This window comes from Mustela putorius, unplaced genomic scaffold, assembly GCF_011764305.1.
Source record: "Mustela putorius furo isolate JIRA1106 unplaced genomic scaffold, ASM1176430v1.1 tig00003834_pilon_pilon_pilon, whole genome shotgun sequence".
In the NCBI taxonomy this organism is placed as follows: Eukaryota; Metazoa; Chordata; class Mammalia; order Carnivora; family Mustelidae; genus Mustela; species Mustela putorius.
In genome coordinates, this window is record NW_025421987.1 from 128,150,475 (window position 1) to 128,175,962 (window position 25,488).

At 37.6% G+C, this 25,488-nt stretch overlaps 1 protein-coding gene across 7 annotated transcripts in view; it reads left to right on the forward strand.

The window, feature by feature from the left end:
- ULK4 (unc-51 like kinase 4) overlaps positions 1-25,488 on the forward strand; it is a 653,086-nt gene that overhangs the window by 377,897 nt on the left and 249,701 nt on the right. The window contains exon 33 of one of the 7 annotated variants that reach the window (XM_004754231.3): positions 5,788-6,499. The exons of the other annotated variants lie outside the window; for them this stretch is intronic. Within the exon in view, the coding sequence (XP_004754288.1) occupies positions 5,788-5,816 (29 nt within the window). The 3' untranslated portion in view covers positions 5,817-6,499. Of the gene's footprint in view, positions 1-5,787; positions 6,500-25,488 lie in introns of those variants that run through there. 7 annotated transcript variants of the gene reach the window in all.

Genomic DNA, 25,488 nt, shown 5'->3' on the forward strand with positions numbered 1-25,488 from the left:
TCTTGTACCAGTGCTCTGATGGTACACAGTGTGCACAACAACACAGACAGCAATGATTCTGAATTAAAAAATGAGAAGAGTCCTCCTCCAAATGGGAAGAACTTTTTAGAAAAAAATGAGACCAACTAATTTTATTTCCATATTCCTTTTTATGTCCATATAAAGGTAATAGGTGAGAAACTCATCAGAAGTCTCAGGGAGCACTTGCATGGAGTGTAGGATGGGGTTCTGAGTGATAAAGCATGTGACATAATGCGGTTGGCAGCATTTTTTTCCTTCTTAGTGGTATATAAAATAGCGCTGTTTCTGCCAATTAGTGACATCTTAGACTCCATGAAGTGCATCGCAGTACGGTGTCTGCCACCCGGTAGGCCTGCCACAAAGCATGCTAACTCTGTTAAGTACAGTCACTGCCATATCACCAGCATGCAATGACATTATGTCATTCAGATTTTTTGTTTCAACATTTTCATTTTTAAATGAACCATTTAGGGAGAGAATTATAAAACAAAGGAAGACTTTTTATTTACATTTGAAAAATATCAGAGTTATTAACATTTTAGAGCTGGCTGCTGGCTTGTCCCTGTGCAGTGACCTTTCAATAATGGATATTAATTCCAGCTCCGTTTTACCAGCAGAGCTGTCAGAAAGATGTATTTACTTGACACACTACAGCAGCCAAAAAACTGTAGCACCTTGAAAGAGGCATCTAAAGAAATTATGTTTGTCTCCTTTGGTTTATGGTGTGTCAGAAATCAAAATACTCATTTCTTACTAGGTTTATGAAACCCCTGGAATTGGTGTTTACTTAAGAAACCAGAAAATCACTGAGAGTTGTTTGCGCTTTGAAAGTGTACTTGATAGCTGTCTTAGATTCTTTCACTTTTGTGAATAAGATTCAAAGTAATGCTGTACAGTAGAGGTTGGCAAACATTTCCTGCAAAGGACCAAATAGCAAATACTGTAGGCTTGTAGGCTTTATGGTCTTTGTCATTACTACTCAGTACTGTTAATAGAGCAGCCATTGAGAATCCATAAATGTCCATGACCTGTTTCAATAAAATTTTATTTCCAAAAGTAGGTGGCCAGTCTACTGGCCATGGTTTGCCAGCCTCTATTATACAGTAACTAAACCAGACTTTCTCAAAACTACTCTTAAATCTTTACAAATCAACGTATTTATTACATTTATTTGTTAAGTTATCAAGAAATAACAGCAAAAAAAGAAATAACAGAAAATTGCATATAATTTAATAAGTTAAGTAGGAGCCTGCTGCCATTGTAATAGTATGAAGGTATATGAAGAGAAGCAGAAATTCGCCCTGAGAGGCTAATCTAAGAATGATAATTAATAAATTTGATTATATCAATTAGCCTTTGCTAGATAATAAACCACACCAAAGCTAAGTTACTTAAAATAAGTCATTTATTTTCTCCCCATTCTGTGGGTTGGAAACATGGGCTTGGGCTCCCCACCTTGTATGCCTGGATCCTCAGTGGGGGCCACTCACCTTCAAGGGGGACTCCCTCGGGCTTCCTGACATGGCAGCCACATTCAGGAAGAGCCTGCATGGAAGCGGCCAAGCCCTTCAGAAGTCTCATGCCCCTTCTATCCCATGCTCTTGGTTGAGGGGGATCACTAAGCCAGGGTGGTTCATGAGGTGAGAAAAGAGGTTCCAACTCTTGATAGCCGGAGCTTCAGAGAATACATGGCCATCGTTAATCTACTTCAGTTACCTAGACATTTAGAACCAGAACTTGACATGCTCCACAACTGGGCATTAGGGGTCGGCAGACCATTCTATGAAAGAGCCAGGTAATACGTATTTTAGGCATTGTGGCCACAGCCTCTGTGGCGGCTGCTCGTTTCCAGGCTCAGAGCCCTGAAAAAATGTAGACAGTACATAACGCAATGAGCATAACTGTTTCAATAAAAATTTATTTACAAAAACAGGGAATTTGACCCTCCCCCCCCCACCACCCCAATCTAGTGCATTCAGTCTTCTAACAGATCTGTGTGTGCCAGGCATTGTTGTAGTACAAGGAATACAGCAATGTACAAAACTGATAAATTTCTCTGCCTTCTTGTAACTTATGTTCTGGTACAGAAAATAAGAATTAATGAAGAAGAGGTTTATGTTAGAAAACGTTAGATGTTACGTGGTGATAAGTACTTTGGGTAGGCAAGGAAGGTTTCACTTTGAAGGTGATTGTTAAGTAAAAACTTGAAAGAAGTGAAGAAACGAATCCCGCAGGTAACTGGGGTCAGTGGGCAGTTGAACAAGCAAGTGCAGAACGAAGCAGGTGTGTGCTGCCAGGTGGGAGGAATAGTGGGGAGGTGAAGAACAGTAGGAAAAGTCAGCAGAACTGGTTGGTATGTTCAGGGTGCATGGGGCCATTATTTTTGTCAAAAGCTATTGAAAGCTTTAAAATCATCTAGAAACTTGTGGCTAGACTGATGTTAAGGGTGTTTTTTAAAGATCATTTACTTATTTATTTGAGAGAGAGTGAGTGAGCAGAAAGGGCAGAAGGAGAGGGAGAAGCAGGCTCCCGCTGAGCAGGGAGCCTAATGTGGGGCTCGATCTCAGGGCCTGGGATCCTGAGCCAAAGGCAGTTGCTTAACCGACTGAGCCACCCAGGTGCCCCTTCAGTTCAGTTTTAATGGAGGACTAGGTGATTGGTTGGTTGCCTGCCTACCTACCTACCTCCCTTGGCTAACGTGTAAAGATCAGACCAGTAGTTTTAGGTGAAGTGAATGATAATGCAGGTTGGAAAAATGGACTCAGCTCCCACCTGGGGCTGGCATCTTTTATTGGCTGTCACCTTGAGAGATTACTATGTGTATGGCTCTGGCATTGGAAAGCCCTTTTTTACACAAAACAGCACACTTCACCTTTGACAAATTCTAATTGTTAGGAAGGGTTTCTTTTTATTGAGCTGAAACTGACTTCTCTACCCTACTTGATCCTGGTTCCCCCCTTTGGAGCTACTTAGACAACATTTTTTTATTTCAGTTCCCTGCAGGGGGAAGAAAGTACCTTGCAGTATTATGTGTCCAAGTAGAGTTTAGATTACAGTGATATCACAATTTGCGTTTTACAATATCTTACTGTTTAAGATGCCAGAAATATGTTATTGATTTTTTTTTTAGCTGTTAAGAGACCTATTTCGTTCTTTCCTACCCTGTGTAGCTATTTATAGTACCCCTTGCTAACGTATCTCTCAAAATGCATGGTGTTTCTTGATTTTGACATTTATTTTACTTCATCCATTATTGAGAATTTATTCAGTTATACCAATTTATTTTAGATGGTGTTTTTGTTTTTCAAGTTGTACTGGCTGTTGTGGATTACATACCACCCCATAAATCAGTAAATTAAAACAAAAATCCCATTATTTTGACTCTCGTGTCTGGAGGTTGGCTGGGGCTCACTCTAGGCTAAGTGTGAAAACTTAACATGAACAGATTGCCTAAGTAGGATGAACTCTAATGGACCCTGATGAAGTTGGGTCTTCTACAGTTCTGTTTATTTCTGGATGCAGTCCAGCTGCAAGATCCCTCAATGCTTTCGTGGCCATGGTCAATGCTGCAAAAATAAGCACGTTAGTCTTTCAGGACACAAAAATCTCAGTGTGACTCCCTGACTGCTGAGGACCTAATTTGCTCAGTGGCCCAAGCATTTCACCTCAGTTTTCTGAACTCCATCTTTCTAAATGCCCTGTTGTACCTGACAGCAGTTTCTGAGCGATAGATGATTTGAGAGGAAAGACTGATTTTAAGGATTGATGTGTTCAAGTTTCTTAAGACAGTTCTAAAAAATATTTTACTCTTCTTCATTTGGTGAAATTTTAGTTGTTTAAAGTGTAGTTTTAAAATTTGAGATCAAATTCATATACCACAAAATTCAACATTTTAAAGTTACTAATTTGGTGATTTTACCACAGTCACAATGTGTACAACCATATCCACTATCTAATTCCAGAACATTGTCATGACTTCCAGAAATCCCCAAAATCAAAAACTAAAACAAACCCTGTGTTCTACTCCCAGTCATTCAGTCATTTCCATTTACTTCCCTGGTGTTTTCCGGGTGTCTGGAGGGCCTCCTGGGTGGCTCAGTCAGTTGAGTGTCTGCCTCTTGATTTCAGGACAGGTCACGATCTCAGGGTCCTAGGACTGAGACTCACGTCAGTTTGCACTCAGTGCAGACTGATTGTCCTTCTCCTCTTCTCCCCACTCACTCCCTCTCTCTCGCTCTCTCAAATAAATAAAATTTAAAAAATAACTAAGTATCTGGAAAATCCTTAATCGGGCTTTATCTATATAAGATAGTATTTTCTTTTAGTGGAATTCTGAGGTATGTCACAAGGTTCTCTTTCAGCCTGTGTTGAGACAAAGTATATCTTTTCTTGTCTTCCTACTCATACTAACCAACACTTGACTATACTTAATCAATGGAAAAATCAATATTCTCTCCTTCCCCCCATTTCCTTGGTTTTCTACTTAAACAGTGGCTATAATAATATTTATCTAGGTACTCTGCAGGTGAATGAATTGTTAGAGACTTTTGAAACCCCTCAGGAAATATGCTGTAGTTAACAAAACACTCCCTAACAAGAAAGCTATAAAATGAATTCTTTATATGTAAATATCCATATCTATAAATTTTTAGTGATAAATTTGAGCATATAATTAGACCTAGGTTCTAACAGAAAACTATAAAAAATACCTGTGAAGGCAGGATTTGGGGGAGTGGCTTCAGGATACAGGAGTTATTAAGCAAACTCAAGCTTGGCCTGTCAGTCTTTGCTTCTTGAGGGTATGTCTGCCTATGAGGGGTGGCCAGTCTCCTGTCTTACCATGTTATTTATATGTTCCACTCTTAAAGGGAGTGCATTATTTGAGTTTTTCTTCCATAAAATGAAAAATTTAGAGATCTGAAATTCCATCATCCTATCGTGTCCTCACTGTGGGACCATGAAATCATAATTGATTTTGATCAATTTGATAAAGTAGAGCTTTAGTCTTCTTTGAAGGATTGGGAAAATTTAAATGAAATCATGTGTGTGAAGCAATTGACAAATAATGGAGTCCCAACAAATAGTAGCTATTATTACTACTACTATTTTGGTGTCATGCTTGGTAAATAACTACTTGCTAGATGAATCGCAGATTTGATTTTTTTCAGACCCTCTGAAAGTTTCTGGATAAAGTAACAGGGAAAGAAAAACTCACTTAATTTCACTCCCACTTCCCCCAGTCCACATAAAACATAATTCCAGGTTCATCTTCAAAGAAAAAAAATCCTGCTAAACTTCAAGCTGAAACCTTTGAGGTGCACCTGCCAAATTCTGTACAAATATGAGCAATATTCACTACCTTTAGACTTTGAACAAGGTGTACATTTCCCCCAAATAAGTGCCACAATCCTGAAAGACATATCTGATAAGTCCTTGATTGGAGTGACAAGATACAGGTCAGTCAAGTGGTGATGTCCCTAAAAAGATAACTGTTCAGAACCACAGGGGCATTAGGGAACCCATAGGAAGTAGAAGGCTACAGGGGAGACCATGCTTATGTACCAGTTCTGTCATCTCTGAACTTGCCTTCTAGCTGAAGGCAGCAACCTTAGGAAATGTGTTAATGAGGGCCTTTGGCAGGAACTTTTGTCTGAATTGACTTAGCGATGGCCACTTGGATCTCTGGAATGTTAATGAGATACACATGGAGGTAGCAGACTGATTCCACTCATGCTGACCCTGGCCCTTTTCATATTTCTTGAGCAGGTAACCTGTTCTTTTTCAAAGCTGAGTAACCGTCAGGAAGGAACCATTCATAAAAACTGGAGGAAGGAAACTTATGTGAAAGGTAGAGAAAAGACCAGCATTTCAAGAGAAACAGAAGAATCCACATTTTCTAAGTCTGAGAGATGTAAACAGGCTCACTCTAGATGAAGGAGTTCAAGGAGAGATGCAGAAAGAGCTCGGAGTAGACATGAAACAGAGAAGGAAATGAACAGCTGACTGGGAGAGCTTGGGAAGAAATGGAAGATGGAAACTTTTTTTGGTGACATTGGAAATTACCTGTTACAGACCTGAAAGCCATACCAGAAGGTGCAAAAAACTGAGTCAGTACAGCTGAAGGTATCATCAGAGAGCAAATAGACTTCAGGAAGTCACACAATGACATAAAAGAAAATAATGATTTAAAAATACAAATAGAGGCCATGATCAATATCCTTGGAAAAGAAGATAGAACATAGTAAGATTGATTGGTGCTCTTAAGAAAGAAGCCTGAGCAAATTGAACAGATAAATACTTTAAAACAGTAGAAAATGCTCCATAAATAAGTAAGTGTGCAGATTAAAAAGGCCTGTCATATCCTAGAAAAAATGATGCAAGGTGACCTATTCCGGTGGCAGTATTAACCATCAAGAACAGAGAAAAGGGGGGCGTCTGGGTGGCTCAGTTGGTTAAGCGACTGCCTTCGGCTCAGGTCATGATCCTGGAGTCCTGGAATCGAGTCCCACATCAGACTCCCTGTTCGGCAGGGAGTCTGCTTTTTCTGCTGATCTCTCTCCTCTCATTCTCTCTCTCTCTCTCTCTCAAATAAATAAATAAAATCATTAAAAAAAAAAAAGAACAGAGAAAAGGTTATTTGTACCTTTTTTATATGACTGTCCTAGTAGAGTGAGGTGATAGCTCAGATGGTTTTGACATGCAGTTCCATAATGGCTAATGATGTTGAGCATCCTTTCATTGGCTTATTGACTATTCTTCAGTGAAATGTCTATTCGGATTGTCTATTTTATTATTGAATTGTAGGAATTCTTTTCCTTTAAATTTTAAAATTTCAAAGGCACCTGGGTGGCTTAGTTCATTAAGTGCCTGCCTTTGGCTCAGGTCATAATCCCAGGGTCCGGGGGGTGATTCCTGTGGTGGGCTCTCTGCTCAGTGTGGAGTCTGCTTGTCCCTTTCCCTCTGTCCCTCTCTCCCCTGCTTATGTGTACTCTCTCTCTCTCAAATAAATAAATAAAATCTTAGAAAAATAAAATTTAAAATCTCAAATGTTTTAATGGCATTGCTGCCTACTAGGGATTTCAGAGGTGGTTTGTCAGGAGAACATTGGAGTAGCAGATAAGAGAATTCTCTGACTTATTTTTTGTAGAGCAATAGCCAGAATGGTCATTTCAGGGGGCAAATCTTATACTGCTCCCTATACTAACTTTTATGCTGTTTTTAAGAGCAAGGATGGAATCATTAATGTATCATAGCACTCTCATTCTATCTACTTTATCCTAAGCCACTTTTCCCTCTGCTGTCTGTGCTTTGGCCTCATTCACCATATCTTAGTATTTGTCCTGTGCCATGCTTCTTTCTACCCCACACCTTCTACCTTCCCATATATCATTTCCTATCCTTCTGTCCTCCTTACTGCCTTCAGAGCTCAGTTCAAACACCATTTCCTCAAGGAACCCTCCTGGATACTCCATATTCTCCTCTGTTGTGCTTTTCACAGCTTTAATTAAAATATGAATTACGCATTAATTGCTTAATGTCCCAGTCCTCTGTGAGAAGGAAATCCCCACAGCGCCTGGCACCTGCCTGTTCCATTCACAAAGGACTCTGCTGCCTAATTTATAGGGCATGGAAATTGCTCAGTAAATATGCTCTGACTGAATGAATGGTAGTGCTCATATTCCATTTCTAGAATAAGTGCTTCAAGTCTGCACTCCGCTCACGAGCTCAGCCACGGAATGCACCAACCATATGTGTTGTCCGACTGCTGACCTCATCTATTGTGATGTGCTTTGTGTCTTTCTTCCCTCCACACATATTTAAGTAAGACATGTGTGCTGGATTGTCTTAAGGCCACCAAACTGAGTAAAATTTGAGCTGCTGGTTTTTCTTTAGTTCTCACCTAGTTCCTCACCTTTGGGATACAGCTCACTGATCTCCCAAGGGCAGATCCTATCACTTTGGAGTACACTGAAAGTCACTGCCAGAGGCTGAGACCATAATCTTGGACTTAGCTGAGCAATTCTGGGGAGCTAACAACTTAGAAGCAGTGATCTCATTTTTGTATCTTTTTTTTGTATTTGATTTTAAAATAAGGACAACTAGATGTTAGATAGGTAGAACTGTCCACTTACCTTTCTTTCAGGTTTCTTTGAGCTAGAAGGACCTGTGCACCATTACTCCCCTTCCCAAGAATGTCCTCACCAGCCCTCAGTTAGGCTTTTTAATGTCAGAAATACTCAGAAATATCAAAGCCACATTATCATGTATCAAAAAAGTTTTTTTTAGTAAAAGGAAAAAAGTCATTTAACAGGCTTTTTTATTAAATCAGATTAAAAACATGTTAAATAGGAGGAAAGCACATATAATGGAAGGTGTGAATCTATAGGCCTCCTCTAAATATTTCAAAGAACTACTGAAAGGTTTTTGAAACACTCTTCAAAGAAAAAAAAGATATAAACCCATTATTTAGGGAAGAATTTGAGAAGTTAGCATGCAAGTAAAAGAAGGTTACATGGTTTGGCAATTGAAATAGCTGGGTTTGAATCCTGAGTCTACAACTTATCTGTGAGATACTTTGGGTCCTAATCTCTTTAGGATAGTGTACCTATTTCATATGTTTGATTTGAGGATTAAATGATAATATATGTAAAATTTCCATGTATAATTAATAAAATTTGCATAGGTGTTTAAGAGTACTAAAAATAGCTGAGTGGTCCTCACGTGGGACGATATAAACAGATCCTTGGAATGAGAGAAGTGAAGCCCAAGATAAATTATTTGATTCTAAGATAGTATCAGCCATTTTAAATGAGTTAAACTTGAACACTTCTAATAGTTTATAATGCAGTATACTGAAAGATTCCCAAATATGATCTCTGAGCCATTGTTCTTTTTTCATAATTAGATATTTATAAGATTCTTTCTCTTTCCTTCTTTCTGAGATTTAATTGACGTATAAGAGAGTGACTGTTTAAGGTGTATAAATGTGTTGATTTATTATACAAATAGTGCAGAGTTATATCACATAAGTACCTTTTTTTTTGTGGTGAGAACATTCTAGCAACTTTCAAATATACAATACAGGATCATTAACCATAATCACCATGCTGTACATTAGACGCCCAGACCTTATTCATCTTATAACTGAAAGTTTATACTCAGTCATCATTCTTAAGAAGTTACAGAGAAATGGGGATGCTAAGATTGTGGGATGGAAAGGATCTCATTTCCAAAAAGAGGAATGGAGGGAGTCCATCTTAAGAAAATTATGATGCTGTTAGTTTGTGATAATTGAAAAAAGGAGGGTTAATCAGAGAATGCCCAAGACCATATTTAAGGGGCACTCATGGCAATGCAATCTAGGGGATGGAAATTGTGAAATTTTAGGTCTTACAATCAGAATGACTGAACATTTGGAAAGAGGACTCTGTTAGATTAGGTAATGGTAGCCTATGGAGAAAAGGAACAAAATTTCTGTAGAATACAAAAGAAGTTTATTGGTTATGTAAATAGTAGAATATGTGGCCTTCTTGGTCAGTGGAAGCTTTCTTCCTTGTGGTGCCCATCTCCTTCCATTTCATGGCTCCATTATTCCTCTGGTTTTTAGTGTCCTCCACATCCAGTGGGCAGAAGAGTAAAATAGTGAAGAGGGCACACCTGCTTCTTAACAACCCCAGCTAGATGTGAAAATACTTGCAAATCATTTATCTGATAAGGGATTAATTTCCAGAATATATGAAGAACACCTATAACTCAACAACAAAAACCCAAACAACATAATTCAAAAATGGGCAAAGGACTTGAATAGACATTTCTCGAAAGAAGACCTACAGGTTGCCAGTAAGCATCTGAAAAGATACACAATATTATTTGTTATTAGGGAAATGCAAATCAAAACCATAAAGAGATACTACTTCACACCTATGAAGTTGACAGGTTTTTTTAAAGGGAAATGTTGATAAGGATATGGAGAAATGAGAACCCTCATGCATCGCTGATGGCAGTGTAAAATGGTACAACTGCTATAGTGATTCCTCAAAAAGTTAAACACAGAATTACCTCCTGATCTACAAGTCCCCCTCTGAGGTGTATGCCTGAGAGAATTGACAACAAGGACTCAAACAGATACTTAAACACAAACGTTTGTTGTAGCATTATTCACAACAGCAAAAGGGTAGAAACTACCCATGTGCTCCCTGGTGGATGAGTGGAAGACAGATGTGGTATACAGAACAAAATATATGTACATTGGAATATTACTCAGTCATAAAAAGGAATAGAATTCTGATACATACTACAACATTGATGAACTTTGTTAACATTACCCTAAACAAAAGAAGCCAGACACAAAAGGAAGAATAGCAATATGATTTCACTTCTGTGAGGTACCTGGAATAGACAGATTCATAGAGTCAGTAGAATAGCAGTTGCCAGGGCTTGGGAGGAGGGGGTTTGGGGGTACTGTTTAATGGGTCCAAAATCTGTCTGGGGTGATGAAAATGGTCTGGATACAGTGACAATAATTACACAACATTGTGAATGTATTTAATGCCACTAAATTGAATACTTAGGGGTTAAAATGGTAAGTGCTATGTTACGTACATTTTACCACAACTGAGAAAGAAACCCAGCTGGAAAGGACACACATCTCCTTTGGTCACATTCCCTGGGCGAGAACCAGAGCCACAGACAGGTTAGGTGGCGGAGAGTTTGGGCAGTGCTGTACCAGCCCGAGCAGCCACTTCTCAAGGATGATTGCACAGTTTAGAAAGAAGACTGAGAACATTTTGTGGCCAGCCAGCTACTTTGGACACAAGAGATCAAGTTTTAAACTGTTTTCTAGTATGTATTTTGCAAGATAGTAAATCCAGTTTAGAAGCAACTTCTTGAAACTGTAGGATCAGAAGATCCTGAAAATTTCCTATCAAACATGAATGAAGTAACAGAAATATTAAAGTTTCCAGTTTACTAATTTTAAGTGTAGGAAATATTTAAGTGTAGGAATACAATGTTTCTTATGTTAGCGTGTGTTCTGTGTCCTATTAAGGCATTCTTGAATTTACTTTGCTTTGTCTCTATTTTCTGCACATGTTCTTATGTACTTTAAGCTCAAATTCTCTACGACACTCCATTTTAGGAGGGTCGCGCTTGATGACATCCCAGGCTTGGGCTTCAGATATCTCTTTGGTGTGAGTAAGAATGTTGAGTTTACTTCTGGGTGAAACATTAAGGAAACATTGCAGATAAAGTGAGAGGCTGCTTAGCATAAGGTATCCATGATGGAGAGGCAGTTCTTTCTGGAATGGGATGGATGGAAGCCATCTGTCATCCTAAGGAGTGACAGAAGATGCTGGGCTGTTGTCTTATAGGCTGGATGAGCTCCCAGCACTGTCTTCAGATCGGTATCCACCTCTGCTGTGAAGGTTCATGCCATGAGTCGCTCCAAAAGGCAGGATCTGGAGCCCTAGTGAAGGTTCCAGGGCAGCTACATCCTGTTCAACAAAAGAAAGATCTTCCCAGCAATTTGAAGACTGAAGTGTGGAGAGGTCAGCTTCTGGGCAAAGTGAGTGCCACAAGTCTGGAAGGGAGACCAGACAGAGAAGCGATTTGCGGGGCTAGTTGGGGAGCTGGCTATGGCAGCTAGAACTTCTTAAATGCTCCCAAGAGTCTGTGATTCTCTCCTATACTTGCCACTGTTGGCAAACATTCCTGCAGTCTCCAAGATGAAAAGCAGAGGAGGAGTTAATGTAATGAAAGGAAGCAATTAAGATGTAAATTGTTTTCTCCCTAAGTGCTTTCACAATGTACTGAAATGTACATTCACTTTTATTCCCTTCTGTCTAGGCTGCAAACACTGGCGAACTAGGGATAGAAATGTGGAATCAAGCAGGTTATCCCCATACAAAGAGAGACCGCTAACATCTGGCTCTTTCTTTTTTTCCTTTAAAGGATATAATCAGTGTTTCATGGTGTCTCTAACGCCTGCTCTTTTATATCCTTAGTTTTAGAGGGAGAAAAATCTAATGTCGGGCAGCAATTACAGCAGCAGCATATTCAGCAAACAGTAGGCCATTTAAACTAAGGACAGTTATTAATGGGATTAGAACAGTAATAAAACTTTATAGAGGAGTTTAATAACTCATTTACAGACCATGAAACAAAGCTAATAGTCAACCTTCATGGGTGAAGTGTTCTATTTGTCCTGTGGTCTACTGCTTTGACTTTTAGTCAAATGTCAAGAGATTACTTAGATTTCAAACACCAGTCTGCATCTTATTGTTAAAGCAGGTAGAATTTTGCACACTTAAAAAATGAGTCCCCAGAGAGCAATGATATAGCATTAACATTTTTAATAAAATGTAAGGTATCTGCTCTTTCCATCTATAGATATATAAATGAGTGATTGGAAAACAATAAAATGATCTATATAAGCACCAAACTTTGGATTTAATCCAGTCATTTTCTCTAGGTGTCTCTTGGTTGTTAGCTATAAATGGCTGAACAAATCAGTACATTTATCTCTCATTATGTTAACAACCTATACCACAGTGGAGTCTGTCTGGGCATCATAGCTGGTTCTCTCCTCCTTCCTAACAGCTGTCTTTCACTGCCCCATGCCCAGAGAATCTCCTTTCCTTTGGAGATGGTTGCCTGATTTGGATTTTGTTTCTTTACATTTCATTCCATAATCTTTTTTTTGAACCCCAGTTTTTAGAGTTGGGATATTCCTAAAAGTCACTTACTCAAACCTCTCGTTGTGCATATGATGAAAGCAAGGCCAACGGGTGCAGAATCTTGCCTGGGGCATGGGAGCTACAGTAGGAAAGTAGCTAAGATGACCCCTAGATGCAGAGGTTCTAAACTTGAGCCCCCTTCGCTCCCTAGCCTTCAGCAAGGGCTGGCTCACCTCTGTCTCCAGAACACCAAGTATTTAACACAAGGTACTTGGTACCAGCCATTAGGTATTATTTTCTGCTCTCCTTTGGAACCCAGATTTTGCTATAGTTCTGTTTGCTCTCAGTGAAATGGACTGGAACAATGCCCTCTGTCTTTGAGGCTAATCTTGCTGATGACTTGAGGTCCCTCCCTTATAGACACAATTCAGCATCCTCTCCCTTGATGTCCCTGGTGACCAGTGGCATACATTTTCTTTCTTTTTGAGACATGGCCAGTGTTTAGAAAAGGCATCACTGCTTAGAGAATAATGGTATGCATTTTTTAATCCTGGGTTTCCAACAACTGAGCTCTGTAGCTAGAAAAGACATTCGCCCTAGCACTCTGACAATAAAGACAAAAGAAAGGATGATTGTTTGGGCACTGGTCTATTTTTTGAAATTGAAGCAGTAAACAGATTGGTGGCATGGCTTTTCATTCGGTACTCAGTCCTCCTAATCATATCTTGACAGAATGGCCAGTCCAAAGGGTTTTACTAAGATAGCCTAATCGGGTATTTGATGGATAAAGGGTTGCTCATCTAGATTTTTTGGTATAAGATCAGGCATATCATTTTTGCTCAATAAATACTTTTTGAATGAATGAATGAACAAATGAACTAAAAAAATTAGGTAATTAAAGATAATTACACATGGTATGTACTTGTGAGTCCATCAGATGAGAACAGTTCCTATAAAAATAATAATAATAATAGCAACAACAGTTATAAGAAGTGGGATCCCAAAAGGTCTTTTTCAAATAATAGCAACAACAGTTATAAGAAGTGGGATCTTTTTCAAATAATAGCAATAACAGTTATAAGAAGTGGGATCCCAAAAGGTCTTTTTCAAAGACCCAGCCATCTAGCACTGAACACTGTTAATGGGGTTTGCCTCTGTCTGGTTCTCTACCAGGCAAGAGGGATGTCTCTTGAGGAAAACCAGCCACCCAAATCCAGAGAGCCCACAGAGGGGCTATCAGAATGGCAGCATGAAAATAGAAACCTGATTTTGACTTTGTGGGTTATTTTACTTTATATATGATATATCTGATACATGTTGTTAGATCATATATCTATGGGCCAAAAATGTATCTATGTATGTATAAATGGAAACCTTTCACAAGCCTCATCTCTACTGCATAGCAAAACCCAAATTAAACAAACAAACAAAAAACCTTGAACTTTTCTCCCAAATGTGAACTTTCCAGTTAAATGTGTCTAATTCTCGTCTAATTCTTTCTGGTTGAAGATAGCCTGATTGCAAGTCTATTTGTAGTCTGTTCAACATCCATCTCTCTCTCCTCCCTAAAGCAGAGGCTGGATCTATAGCAGTGTTTTGTTTGTCCTTGTGGGGGCAGGGGGAAGGTAGGGGCTCTGTGGCTCCCCTTATGATGAGACACAAATCAAATAAGTGTTTTTTTTTTAAACTAATTTTATTTTAATGGTATGAAATACATTTTAGTTTTTAATCAGATATGTTTCATTATTTTTGAAAATAAGATTTAGCATTTTATGAGAGAGCAGTTTGCAGATTTGGTTTGGTTTATTTTTTCTTAATGAGTAGATTTTTCTTTTTTGTCCTTCATGTGGCTCTGATAGATTTTTAAAAATTTTTTTATAAACATATAATGTATTATTAGCTCCAGAGGTACAGGTCTGTGAACCGCCAGGTTTACACAGTTCACAGCACTCACCATATCACACACCTTCCCCAATGTTCATAGCCCCACCACCCTCTCCCAAGATTTTTTTTTTAAGGAGCTGTTTTAGGGGGCATCCATGTGGCACAGTTGGTTAAACATTGGATTCTTGGTTTTGGCTCAGATTGTGATCTGAGTCTGAGATCAAGGCCTGCACTGAGCTCCAAACCCTGTGCAAAGTCAGCTTAAGATTCTTTCTTCCTCTCCCTCAGCCCCTCCCACTTATGCTTTCTCTCTCTCTCTTTCTTAAATAAATCTTTTTAAAAAATAAGCAGTTTTAGGTTTACAGAGAAGTTGAACAGGAAGTACAAAGATGCCCCGTCTCTCCCCTTTCCTCTAACCCCCTGCACAGATTCCCCTCTTGTAACATACTGATGTTAATATTTGTTATAATTGGTGAACCAATATCGATACATAATTATTATATAGAATTCATAGTTTACTTTATGGGTCACTCTTTGTATTGCATGGTTCAATGGGTTTTGCCAAGTGCAGTGTCATATAGAATGGTTCTACTGTCCCCCAAATCTCCTGTGCTACATGTATTCATCCTTCTCTCTGTCCCACTCCAACCCCCTGATCTTTTTAATGTCTCTATAGTTTTACCTTTGTCATGTATTTGGAATCATATAGTTTGCACCCTTTTCATACTGGCTTCTTTTATCTACAGTATACATTTAAGACTTTCTCTGTGTCTTTTTGTGGCTTGATGGCTCATTTCTTTTTATTGCTGAATAATATTCCATTGTATATACCATATTTATTCTATCAGACTGTCACAGTTTGTTTATCTACTTGAAAGACATCTTGGTTGTTTCCAAGTTCTAGCAATTATGAATAAAGCTGTTGTAAACCTGTCTGTGCAATTTTTTGTGTGGACTGAAGTTTTTCAGCTCATATGAGTTAATACCAAAGGGCACAGTCGCTAGACTGTACGGCAAGCCTACATTTAGTTTTGTAAGAAAGTGACCAACTGTCTTCAAAGTGGCTGTGCCATTTTGTATTCCTCCCCGCCGTGAATGAGAGTTCTTGTTGCCCCACATCCTCACCAGCATTTGGTGTCCATGTTTTGAGTTCTTACCATTCTAGTAAGTTTATGATGGTATCTCATGTGATTTGCAGTTCCCTAACCCCATGTGATGTGGGGCATCTTTTCATATGTTTATTTGCCATCTGTGTATCTTCTTTGATGAAGTATGTGTTCAGATCTTTTGACTTTTTTAATTGAATTGTTTGTTTTCTTACTGTTGAGCTTTAAGTATTCTTTGTATATTTTGGCTACAGGTCCTTTTTCAGATATGTGTTTTGTAAATATTTGTTCCCACTCTGGCCTGTCTTTTTATTTCCTTCTGGTTTACTTAATTTTGATACTTGGTTTTAATGATTGCTATCGCTGAAAAATGAGTCTCATAACGGTGCATAGATGTGCGTGGAGAATGTGCACCATTGACTCTGCTTCCTAAATTATACTTATTTTCAAGACCATAAACCAGTTATGCAAAGATTTGTTAATAATTTATTTAGCAAAATATCATTTTCCCAGAACATTGCCTATTCTTACAAACTAATTGAAACATTTTGCATTCTTATATAGATTCAAGACCTACTGAGATTTCCTTGGAAAACATTTAAATAGGTGTGAAATAGCTTTAAATTTTTTTGGTCATATTTTATTTACTTTTTATTGAGCTTTAACAGGCAGTAATAAAATAGACTAATTTTAAGCATACAACTTAATGAATTTTTACATATGTATGAACATATGTAAAACATATGTAAAACCAACATCTAAATCCAGAGTAAGAACATTTTTACTACAACAGAAAGTTCCTTCAAATTAATTTCCAGTCCATGCTTTACCCAGAGCTAATCAGTATTCTGATTTCTAGAACTACTGATTAGTTTGTCTGTTCTTGAACTTCATATAAAAGAAATACAAAATAGTTCCACTTTTGTGTCTGGCTACTTTCATACCATAATTTCTCAGAAAGTCATCTGCATTGTTCCTTTTTATAAGTTTTTTTAATTTAAAAAATTGCCATATAGTATCCCATTATATGACTATATTGCAGTTTCTCTTTTCCTACTGATGAGCATTTGGCTTGTTTTCACTTAATGGCTAGTTTTTTTTTTTTTTAAGATTTTATTTATTTGTCAGGAAGAGAGAGAGAGCATGAGCGAGCACAAGCAGGGGAGAATGACAGGCAGAGGGAGAAGCAGACTCTCCACTGAACAGAGAGCCCGATGCCAGGATCTGTCCCAGGACCCTGGGATCATGACCAGAGCTGAAGGCAGACACCTGACTGACTAAGCCACCCAGGCATCCCATACTTTATGGCTATTATGAATAGTGTTGCTGTTAATATTCTTTTACACATGTTTTTGTGGCCATATCCCCTCACTTGTTTTGGATACAGACAGAACCACACACACATGCATGTGCACATACACACACACACACACTTACAAGTAAGATTGCTGAGTCTTAGGGAAGATGTATATATTAGTCTTCAGAGATTTTTTTTTTTTTTAAGATTTTATTTATTTGACAGAGACACAGTGAGAGAGGGGACACAAGCAAGGGCAGTGGGAGAGGGAGAGGCAGGCTTCCTGCTGAGCAAGGAGCCCCATGTGGGTCAATCCCAGGACCCTGGGATTGTGACCTGAGCTGAAGGCAGGTGATTAACAACTGAGTGCCCCAGGCTCCCCAGTCTTCAGAGATTTTACTAAACAGTTTTCTAAAGTGTTCTGCTGATTTGCCTACCAACTGCCTCTATAAGAGAATTACAGTTGCTCTGCATATTTGGTATTCATCTTTTTAATTTTAGTCTTTCTATTGGTGTGTAAGTAGTATCTTACTATGTTCTTAATATGTAACATTTTCATAAGTTGGTTGGCCATTTGAATATCTTTTTGTGTCCCTGTGCATATCTTTCACTCATTTCTAAAATTGGCTTTTTGGGTATCTAATTACTTTATAGAATTCTTTATGTATTCTAGGTAAGATTCCTTTGTTGGATATGTATTGTTTTCAGTTCTGTAGTGTGCTTTATATACTCCTCAACTGCAAACTTCATGAGCAGCTGTTCCTAATTTAATGAAATCTTAAATTTTTTAGTTAATGTTTTATTGTGCCTTATTTAAGAAATTTTGCCAAAGTCTCAAAGATCTTCTACTATGCTTTTTTCTAGAAGCTTTATCATTTACCTTTCATATGTAGATCCATGAAACATTTCAAATTAATTTTTGTGTATAGTATGATATAATGGCCATGGCTTCTTTTTTTCTTTTTAATCTCCTACACTGTATACTTAAAGGCCTTTTCTTTTTGTCTTATTTTTCCTTATGGTATAGATTTGAGATTTTTAAGGAACAGTCTTACTATAGTACTTTTAGTCACCCAGTCAGATGATGCTGGAAACATTCTCAAAAATCTTTTGTAAAAATGCTCTCCATAGTGGTTCACATTTCCACTTAATGTTTTAACTTCCTCACCATGCAGGAATGGTGAAATGTGTGTTAAGGAGTGGAGGGTGAGTGTGTGTGTTAGCACCTGCTGGATAAATTCCTGACAGCTTGTTTGTTATCACAGAATCTCAGCAACTACCTTTTTGTAAAGAAAAAAAAAAACTGCATAAATCATCTTCAAGCTTAGCAGCTCTTCTAACATTTTAACCATAAGATAAGAAGTGAATCCATGTGTTTTTCTGATCATTCTGCTTCTCATTACAATATTTGTAAAGATTTGTCTTTGTCAAGATCTTGCTTTTCCAAAACTCACATCAGTGGCCTAGTCTTTGGGAGTGGGCATTCTTAACATGGGTTGCCTGGGTTTGAGTCCTGGCTGTGCAGCTGAAAGCCACTATGACCTTGGGCAGGTCTTCCCTTTTGCCTCAGTGGCCGCACCTGTGACAGTAGGTTTAATTACAATATCAAGCATAGGGGATTGTTGCAAATGTTACACAAGAATGAATGTAAAGAATTCAGAATATTGTCTTGCCCGAAGTTCATATTTTGTAAATATTTGTTATGCATATAGTCATGTATGGATGGGTGTTTATTTAATTTTGTTATTTTTCCTCTAACATATTTTGTATTTCTGGCATTCGGTACCTCTACTGCAGCAGTTTGCCAGTGAATGATGCTAGAACAAATTTTACTTATGGAGTTATGTTTCTAACCTTACCCTGAGAATAATTTTATAAAATATTGATATTGAAATAGATACTCTATAAGTGATTTCACTTACACAGGTTTTAATAAAAACCTCTCTAGTAAAAAAATTATTGACTGTCAGGAATATATCATTTCCAGTACATCTTTTCTTTAGTGACTCATAGAAAAAGTAATTATGTGACTATTTTTTGGTAGGAACAGAATTTCTTAATAGTATGACTGGAATCAATTTGAGATAGCTATATTGTAATCCAACCTCTCATAATATATAATTTGTTCTAATACTTGCTGCTTCTAGTTTTCAGCAAGATTTAAAAAATATTGCCAACAATATATATTGATAAAGATTAAATTTCAGGTTCTGTTTCTTTGTTTTTTTTTCGGTTGGATGTTATTTCAACCATTTTTACAGTGAGAAGAAAAGTGTTGTAAAGTGTGAAACCACATAGGGGCTTCTGCATATTTATCATTAAGTTCCATAAAATATTGAGAGGTACTAGAATCAAATGAAATATAGAGATTTATTTTTCTTCTTGGGTGCTTAGTCTTACATTTTCTCGCTAATTATGACAGATCGCTATTTCTAGCTAAAGTGTCAGGACAAAATATATAGCAAATTCATTGTAACAGTGGTAGTTGTCATAATTTAAATTTTTAAAGCTGCTTTTCAGATCTGATTAGCTTGTCTTTTTTTTTTTTTTACTTTTTTTGTTAGTTTTAATTTAATTTAATTTTTTCAGTGTTCCAAGATTCATTGTTTATGCACCACACCCAGTGCTTCATGCAATCCATGCCCTCCTTAATACCCACCACCAGGCTCACCCAACCCCCCACCCCCTCCCCTCTAAAGCCCTCAGTTTGTTTCTCAGAGTCCTCAGTCTCTCATGCTTTGTCTCCTCCTCCGATTTACCCCAATTCACTTTTCCTTTCCTTCTCCTAATGTCCCCCATGATATTCCTTATGTTCCACAAGTAAGTGAAACCACATGGTAGTTGACTTTCTCTGCTTGACTTATTTCACTCAGCAGAATCTCTTCCAGTCCCATCCATGTTTCTACAAAAGTTGGGTATTCATCCTTTCTGATGGAGGCATAATACTCCATAGTGTATGTGGACCATATCTTCTTTATCCATTCGTCTGTTGAAGGGCATCTTGGTTCTTTCAACAGTTTGGCGACCGTGGCCATTGCTGCTATAAACATTGGGGTACAGATGGCCCTTCTTTTCACTACATCTGTATCTTTGGGGTAAATACTCAGTAGTGCAATTTCAGGGTCACAGGGTAGCTCTATTTTTAATTTTTTGAGGAATTTCCACACTGTTTTCTAAAGTGGCTGCACCAACTTGCATTTCTACCAACAGTGTTGTAAGAGGGTTCTCCTTTCTCCACATCCTCTCCAACACTTGTTCTTTCCTGTCCTGTTAATTTTGGCCATTCTAACAGGTGTAAGGTGGTATCTCAATGTGGTTTTGATTTGAATCTCCCTGATGGCTAGTGATGAAGAACATTTTTTCATGTGTCTGTTAGCCACTTGTATGTCTTCTTTAGGGAAGTGTCTGTTCATGTCTTATGGCCATTTTTTGACATGATTATCTGTTTTTTGGGTGTTGAATTTGAGGAGTTCTTTATAGATCTTGGATATCAGCCCTTTGTGTGTAGTGTCATTTGCGAATATCTTCTCTCATTCCGTGGGTTACCTGTTTGTTTTGTAGACTGTTTCCTTTGCTGTGCAGAAGCTTTTGATCTTGATGAAGTCCCAAAAGTTCACTTTTGCTTTTGTTTCCTTTGCCTTTGGAGACATATCTTGAAAGAAGTTGCTGTGGCCGATGTTGGAGATGTTATTGCCTATGTTCTCCTCCTAGATTTTGATAGCTTCCTGCCTCATGTCGAGGTCTTTCAACCATTTCGAGTTTATCTTTGTGTATGGTGTAAAAGAATGGTCAAGTTTCATTCTTCAACACATAGCTGTCTAATTTTCCCAACACCATTTATTGGTGAGACTTTTTTCCACTGGTCATTGTTTTTAACATCATGATGTGGGGAAGGAATACTGTAGGGATCAGAATCGCTCTGAATCTTTGTTTGCTTGTGTTATTAGTATTACCTTCAATTCCACTTTTTTTTTGTTGTTGTTACAGCAATCATTATAAGGTACTCATCTACTTTTTGATTTGTTAGTTATTATTATTAATTTGGTTAAAACGAGATAGAGCAATTGGTACATCCATTTAACCAAAGGTACATGAGCTGCTATGATGTCCCAGTGGGGTGAAATTTTACAAAACCCATGGCCCACTCTGCCTCTCTGAATCTTGCTGCCCCCAGCCTTTTGTCTAGATACCAAGTACCCCTGACTGTGTGCAGAAGAATGATACATCCAGTGAAAAGACCAGCTGTTGGTGGGTTTTCTTAGTTGCTTGGTAAAAATAATTACAGTAAGTATTAATATTTTTAAAAACACACTCTAGTAGGTCACTTTGGAGACATCTGTTCAAAAATAAGAAAACACCTGCTTCAGTGCCAGAGAACAGGGAAAGGATTCATTAATGAAGGACTAAGGGTTAGAAAGCAAGAAAGGAGATTTGAGAGAAAAAATTAACAGAGAAGGTAATATAAAATTGGTGGGAAGGTAAAGAAAAATCATAAAAGATTCCAAAAAGGAAGAAGAAAAAGGTAGAAGAAAAAGCAGCAGCAAGAAAAAGAGAATGATTATAATCCAGGATTTTTGCAGTCCTCTTGCTTCTTGCCTCAAGACTCGGACAAGCAAGGTGCATGAGTCATGGTCAGCTCCCACTCTCTTCCCTATAGTATATACCGTACCCACACTTAGGAAACCCATCTAACCACGCTCTCAGCTTGTTTGGGTTGTGGAATAATTGTCTCCAGGGCCATAAGATGAGTGGGAAGATGCATACAGCAGCCCAAGTACCTTCTCTTTGGCTTCTGCTGCTGTTTCTTTGTCCTGGAGACCTGAGGTTCTCTTTTGGATTCCTCCCTCCACAGAAATGAATGTCAGTGCCAGCAGGGTTGGAAAAAGGAACTATAATGTAGATTAAAAATGTTAATATTCCCCATAATCTAATTTTTTAAAAAGATTTTATTTATTTATTTGACAGAGAGAGAGAGATCACAAGTAGGCAGAGAGGCAGACAGAGAGAGGAGGAACAGACTCCCTGGTGAGCAGAGAGCCCGATGCAGGACTCCATCCCAGGACCCTGAGATCATGACCTGTGCCGAAGGCAGAGGTTCAACCCACTGAGCCACCCAGGCGCCCCGTCCCATAATCTAATTTTTAAAGATAATTGCATTCATGTTTGTATAGGTTATGTGAGACAGGCATTTCTAGTTTGGTTTTTCTTACTATATTGTCAATTAAAAGAAAATACATTTGACAAAAGGTAACACCTATTTATAATTTTGAAACTATTGGCTTACTAACATTAGAAGGGAATTATTTTCAGTTGGTAAAGAATATTAAAAAAAAAACCTAAAGCAAAATTCATATTCAACATTAAAACATCAGAATATTGACAATTTCACCCTGCAATTGGAACAAATAAAAAATGTTCACCATCACTATGTTTAAAATTGATAAGTCCTGCCCAATGCAATAGGTATATGAAGAAAAAGATGCATAAGAATTAGAAAGATAATACTATCATTATTTTCAGATGACATGAATGTGAACCTAGAGAATACAAAAGAATCAGTGCAGTACTGAAATTAACATGCAAATTTATCAAGGTCACCAGTTATAAGGTCACTATAAAATGTCAGTTGACATAAGATCAATATTAAGAAAACCACAGATTTCCCCTAACAATACATAAAAATTGAAGGATGGTTCCATTTATAATAGTATCCAAAAAATCAAATACTTAGGAATAAATCTAATGGGCAAAACTTACTGTACTTAAATCTACAAAACATTGAGAGATATATACAAGGGTGTTGATAGCAAAATATTTGTAGTACCAAAACACTGGAGACTCTTCCAACGCCCATCAACGTGAGAATATTTAAAAACGCTGTGATGTAGTCACAAATATAGGGCCATATAGCACTACTCTACAGTTAGTGTCTTATGCATGGATCTCATGAACATAACGTGGGATTCTAATTACACAAAATACAAAGTCAGCAGCTCATTCTTGATGTTAGGAGTCAGGGTCCATAATGGCTTTTGGGGAGGGAGATAATGTCTAGAGGGGGCACAAGAGGAATCTGGGTGCCAATGATGTTCTTTCTTTAGCTGTGGGCTCTACATGTGTTCAGTTTGGAAAATTTCATCTGTGTACTTGGGATATTTATATTTTTTTATATCTACTGCACATCAGTAAAAGTGTTTTCTAAAAGAGTCTAGTATTTCTTAGAGATGCAGGCAGTGGCTTACCATTGGGTATATGGGTACCTAGATTCAGGTTCATCAGATTGGATTGTCATTTGGCACCGCTTTTCGTGATAGCTGTGTGACCTTGCATCCCACAAGCACACGTGTGAGCTGCTTCATCATCTGTAAGATGGGGATAATGTCATTGTTATTTAGTTATATTGAGAATTTAATATGGCACATAGATGTCATTGAGAAGAATGCTCATTTTCTTCCCTTTAAGGGACACTGTATATTATATACACATAATATATCTATGATAAAAAGCAACAATTCAGTGAATTTTAAATTACAACTCATGATAAGATTCAGAATGATATATCTACCAACAAACTGAAAATATGTTTATAGTTTACATTTATAAATCAAGTATAACTATACGTTTATGTGGCTATGTTCAAAGACAGAGCAAAGTTCATGGAAACGTTTTTACAGTGACAGTATGGCCATTTATTTTTTCCCCTCTAAGAGCTATTATGTATAATAAAATGTATCATTAGTTACATTTAGGTTGTTATAGACTAGGTTGGGATCTAATAATGATTTTTCTCCCTTTGCAGGTTGTCAGATTTAATCATTAGGTAATCAGGCATTGATGGAAATGAAATTCAAAGTTATGCTCTACATTTCCATATTTGCATACATCAGTCTGAAGACCTGAGCCGTTTTATAGTCCCAAATAACAGAAGTGGCTTTTATTTCCACCCACTTAGTCATTCACATATTCATTTATTTAAATGCTTAATGAGAACTGATTTCAGCCACTATTCCAGGCACTGGTTAGTGGATAAAACAAAGGCTTTTGTCTTAACAGTGATTCTTTATTGTCTTTCTCCCCCAGAATACAATCTGTGTCAAATATTTGTTAGATCATGACATGACAATGAGGGGGGTAGAACACGTGACATGAGGTTATGCACAGGATGACTGAGGAAGTCCTGTCTTTTAAGATGGCATTTGAGCAGGGATGTGAAGGAAGAGTCATACCGGTGTGTTTGGGGGAGGAGGGACACGCATTTTCTACCTGACCAACTTGAATATACCCTACTCTTAAATCAAAATCAAACACCCAATCTGTTGGGTTTTTTTTGTTTGTTTTTGTTTTTTTTAGTGTGAAATTCAAGAAACAAAACAAAGGAAAAGAGAGAAAAACACAGATTTACATACAGAGAATAAGCTGGTGGTTTCCGAAGTGGTGATGGATAGGAGGATGAGTGAAATAGATGAGGGTAAAGAGTACACTCACGGTGAGGAGCGCTGAGTGATGGATATTATTGTTGAATTACTGTATTTTATACCTGAAACTAATATAACACTGTATGTTAATTACACTTCCAATTTAAAAAAACACCCAAAATAAAAGTTCTACAAGTCTTTCTATGGAACATTTTTGTTGTTTTCCGTTTTCTTTGCTTTAGTTTTATATTTTTTGGACACAACCAAAATGGCCTATACTATTGATTCAAATGACTAGTTCCGAATGTTGAAGTTCCAGAATTCCAGTGTTTGTAGTTCTAGCTTCTTTTTTCAGGGCCTTGCTTTTTTGTTGTTGGTGGTGGTGATAACGTTTTTTTAAAATTTATTTTTAATTGAAGGGTAGTGGCATATAATATTAGCTTCAGGTGTACAATTTAGAGATTCAACATTTCTATACATTTTGAAGTGCCCGACAAGATAAGTGTCCTGACCTTCTGTCAGCATATACAAATTTGTTACAGTGTTGTTGGCTGTAATCCCTATGCTGTATTTTTATCCCCCTGACTTAATTATTTTATAAATGGAAGTTTATACCCCTTAATACCCTTCATCTGTTTCACTCATCCCTCCACCCCTAATCCTTTTGGCAACTACCAGATCCCTGTAATTGAGTCTATTTCTGGGTTTTGTTTGTTTTGTTTTTTAGAGTCCATGTATAAATGAAATCATATGGTACTTGTCTTTCTCTGTGACATACTTTACTTAGCATTATACTCTCTAGGCCCATCCATCTTTTCACAAATGGCAAGATTTCCTTTCTCTTTTCATGGGTGAATAATGTTTCATTATGTGTGTATGTGTGTACATATGTATGTGTGTATATACATATGCCATCCTCTTTGTGTATTCATGTTATCCAGGGACACTCAAGTTGCTTCCATATCTTGGCTATAAACATAGGGGCACGTATATCTTTTGGAATTAGTGAGTTTATTTCTTTAAATAATTACCTAGTAATGGAATTACTGGATTATATGGTATTTCTATTTTTAATATTTTTGGGGAAACTC